Raw genomic sequence first — 4,217 nt, forward strand, 5'->3', positions numbered from 1 at the left:
GATTGTAATCTGCAAGACTTCAGCAACATTACCTTCCGCAGCGGTAGGGAAGTCCTAGCAATCCGCGACCAATTTGCTGCATATTTTGTTACTGACGCAGGGCGACTGGAGTGGCAGGACCGAATGATTTGATTTTTTTTTTGTCCCTGTTTAATGTGTATACTTAACAGAGATTTTATTATTGCAATATTGTATTTTGTAACCCTTTTTTTTTGCTTCAGTTATGTAATGCAAACCACCTGTTGTGTTTATTAATTGTATCAAAATGTCTTATTTTATTAAAAACCAACAGACAATATATAAGTTAAATAAAAACAGATTTTTATTGAATACACATTCCATTGTTTGTTTATTTCTTAAAGTAGAAAAATTTGTAAAGTTATAAATTTAAGTATTTATGTGGGGTGGAGATATCGCTGGTGTTGCTCGCAGGACTGACCCCTTCAACATGCGGTGTATTTAGAGAGGATGGGGAGGGAGAAGGTTGGACATTTGAAGAAGGTGAGGGTGTTGAAAAAGAAATGGAAGTTGGTGGAAAAAATTGTGTAGCAACAGGAGATGGCTGAGGGCTGGGAGATTGCTGTGGGCTGGGAGATGGGTGATGTATGGAAGGTGTATAGGTGGGCATTGCAAAAGATGGCTGAGGGCTTGGAGATGACTGAGGGCTGGGAGATGGGTGATGTATGGAAGGTGTATAGGTGGGCATTGCAAAAGATGGGTGAGGGCTTGGAGATGACTGAGGGCTGGGAGATGGGTGTTGTGCGGAAGGTGTATCGGTGGGAATTGAAAAAGATGGTTGGGTTTGGATTAAGAGTGGTGAAGAATGAGAATGATGGTATGGGGAATGGAGTGTAGTTGTAGAAGACAGTGATGAAGGACATGGACTTGTGACAGGCATGACATGTGGAGACAGGGAATGAAGGGATGTTTGTACAGGGTAATTATGCTGGGAAGTGATTGTGTGCTGGGTGGGTAGTGAAGAGTGGTAATAATGTTGAGGGGGCTGGTAATGGGCAGGGTGCTGGTAATGGGCAGGGGGCTGCGGAGGGGCAGGGGGCTGCGGAGGGGCAGGGGGCTGCGGAGGGGCAGGGGGCTGCATTGGGGCAGGGGGCTGCATTGGGGCAGGGGGCTGCGGAGGGGCAGGGGGCTGAGGAGGGGCAGGGTGCTGAGGAGGGGCAGTGGTGTTAGGGGGTAGTGGATTCAGTAGCATAATAGCATTCTGGAAAGCCCTCATTACATGTATTTGCTGTTCAGACGGTAGGTTTTCCAGCTGACCAATTACTGAATGAAAATAATGCTGGCTAGGTGTTTGTCTTACAGCTGAAAGCACCTGATCCATCTTGCTGGTCAACTCCTGTAAACTATGGTTTATCAGGTTGAAGCCAGCAAGAATTTGGTCAGATAATACTTTAATAAAACTATGGATGGATGCATTCAGATGTAAGAATTCGGCGCTGCCCCGATCCTGTCCCCTCTGTCGCTGTCGCCCAGAACCTAACACGGTTCTAGTGTCGGGAGCGTCAGAGGGGTGGGATAAGGGAACACCTACTCGCTGACCAGCCTCATGTAATGAGGTCTGCCAGTATGCTGATGGGCAGGGTGGGTAAGATGGGAAAGATGGGAGGGTAGATTGTGAGGGATCAGAGGAAGAGGTGGACGGGACGGAGGGATCAGAGGTAGAGGTGGACGGGACGGAGGGAGCAGAGGTAGAGGTGGAAGGGAGGGAGAGAGCAGAAGAGGTATCACCAGACATGTTGGAGGGGTCACCGGTAACGGTCACTTGTGGGATCGCTCCAGGAGGGTGTTGGCCGGATGCAGGCTCCAATGTGTTCGTGAATGTTCTGTGTGAATGAAAACAAAAAGGAAAAAAACAATTAAAATTTGTTCATGAAATTTTCAATAACATGCTGTTTGAGAAAAAATTATAGACAATTAAAAACATTCCAAAAAACAAATCGTTTCCTTACCGTCTTGGCAGCATAGTGCTTCTAAGGAACGCAAGGGCTCTGGCATATCGGTACTGGGAGCCCTTGCGTCCTGCCGATCCACTTGGAGCCTCCATTTCCAAGTTGTAGTCCCTCCTGAAGCGATCACGTAGTGACCGCCACCGTATTATCAGACGACGCACTGAAAATAAAATAGAAGCACAAGGTTAGCCTTTGAATAGGGAATTTGAGAACATTGATTTTTGAAGTAGATTACTTACCTGTTTTTGATTTTGCCCTTTCATTGAGATTCTCCCATCCATCTTCGACTTCGGAGGCAACCTCTTCCCAGAGCCGTCGGGTGATGACAGAATCAGCATGGCGGTGGTCTTGCATGTCCCACAACGGCTGCCGTTCATGGACGAGGTTGATGAGGAGTTCCACGTCTATACCGCGCCCCCCCCCATCAGATTCCTCGTCCTGCTGCCGTTGTGAAACCTGTGGCAAGGAAAAAAAAAAAAAAAAAAAAATTAAAAATCTGTATTTTAGGTATAATGCATTTGAAAAATTTAATGGAACCAAATATGTTCTAGAAAAAATACTTACATGCCGTCGACCACCGCCGCGCCCTCGACGACCCCGGGAGCCCCTGGGAGGAACTCTATGACGGACAGGCAGTGCAACCTGAAAAAATGAAAAAATACATTACCGATATGTGTAGTTCTACTTTTAAATATGTGGCATGATATGGTAATGATAGCAACTTTTAAGTTTTGTTGTGTAAATTGGTCCTGCGTGTCTGGTGTAATGGTCATGATGTCATTGTTGTGGATACACTTACATCCTGCGAGCCTTCTCCACTATTTTCTCCACCCTGTCCTGCTTCTGGCGCCCCCGCTTCGGCTGCAGCTTCCTCCTATATCCAACATAAAAAACTGTTAGTACTAGTTGATTAATTCAACATATTCCTAAATAAAAAAAAAATAATTTACTTGAACATTTCACCTCCATTCGCTGATGTCTCTCTGGGGGGCTGTCCTCAGAAGACATTCTTGCTGCTGCCTGGCTTGCTGCCGCTGCGAGGTGCTGGCTTGCTGCCGCTGCGAGGTGCTGGCTTGCTGCCGCTGCGAGGTGCTGGCTTGCTGCCGCTGCGAGGTGCTGGCTTGCTGCCGCTGGTAGTCAGATCTATTGGAGAAAAAAAAATACACATTAAAAAATTAAACAGCTTTGGAACACTCACCTGTTCAGTTGGGATGAACATATACTTACATAAGTAATGAAGTTGGGCGTCTGCCTGGCTTGCTGCCGCTGCGAGGTGCTGGCTTGCTGCCGCTGCGAGGTGCTGGCTTGCTGCCGCTGCGAGGTGCTGGCTTGCTGCCGCTGCGAGGTGCTGGCTTGCTGCCGCTGCGAGGTGCTGGCTTGCTGCCGCTGTTAGTCAGATCTATTGGAGAAAAAAAAATACACATTAAAAAATTAAACAGCTTTGGAACACTCACCTGTTCAGTTGGGATGAACATATACTTACATAAGTAATGAAGTTGGGCGTCTGCCTGGCTTGCTGCCGCTGCGAGGTGCTGGCTTGCTGCCGCTGCGAGGTGCTGGCTTGCTGCCGCTGCGAGGTGCTGGCTTGCTGCCGCTGCGAGGTGCTGGCTTGCTGCCGCTGGTAGTCAGATCTATTGGAGAAAAAAAAATACACATTAAAAAATTAAACAGCTTTGGAACACTCACCTGTTCAGTTGGGATGAACATATACTTACATAAGTAATGAAGTTGGGCGTCTGCCTGGCTTGCTGCCGCTGCGAGGTGCTGGCTTGCTGCCGCTGCGAGGTGCTGGCTTGCTGCCGCTGCGAGGTGCTGGCTTGCTGCCGCTGCGAGGTGCTGGCTTGCTGCCGCTGCGAGGTGCTGGCTTGCTGCCGCTGTTAGTCAGATCTATTGGAGAAAAAAAAATACACATTAAAAAATTAAACAGCTTTGGAACACTCACCTGTTCAGTTGGGATGAACATATACTTACATAAGTAATGAAGTTGGGCGTCTGCCTGGCTTGCTGCCGCTGCGAGGTGCTGGCTTGCTGCCGCTGCGAGGTGCTGGCTTGCTGCCGCTGCGAGGTGCTGGCTTGCTGCCGCTGCGAGGTGCTGGCTTGCTGCCGCTGCGAGGTGCTGGCTTGCTGCCGCTGCGAGGTGCTGGCTTGCTGCCGCTGTTAGTCAGATCTATTGGAGAAAAAAAAATACACATTAAAAAATTAAACAGCTTTGGAACACTCACCTGTTCAGTTGGGATGAACATATACTTA

At 48.3% G+C, this 4,217-nt stretch overlaps 1 protein-coding gene across 1 annotated transcript; it reads right to left on the reverse strand.

The window, feature by feature from the left end:
- Positions 1-300: 300 nt before the first annotated feature.
- On the reverse strand, positions 301-2,949 carry LOC142295216 (uncharacterized). Its single transcript, XM_075338298.1, has 6 exons — positions 2,931-2,949; positions 2,767-2,841; positions 2,532-2,609; positions 2,207-2,423; positions 1,968-2,127; positions 301-1,841 (listed from the first exon to the last, which is right to left on the reverse strand). Exons 1-6 carry the CDS (start codon positions 2,934-2,936, stop codon positions 380-382), a joined length of 1,998 nt encoding a protein of 665 aa, XP_075194413.1. The 5' UTR covers positions 2,937-2,949; the 3' UTR covers positions 301-379.
- Positions 2,950-4,217: the final 1,268 nt, after the last annotated feature.

This window comes from Anomaloglossus baeobatrachus, chromosome 3, assembly GCF_048569485.1.
Source record: "Anomaloglossus baeobatrachus isolate aAnoBae1 chromosome 3, aAnoBae1.hap1, whole genome shotgun sequence".
Taxonomy (NCBI): Eukaryota; Metazoa; Chordata; class Amphibia; order Anura; family Aromobatidae; genus Anomaloglossus; species Anomaloglossus baeobatrachus.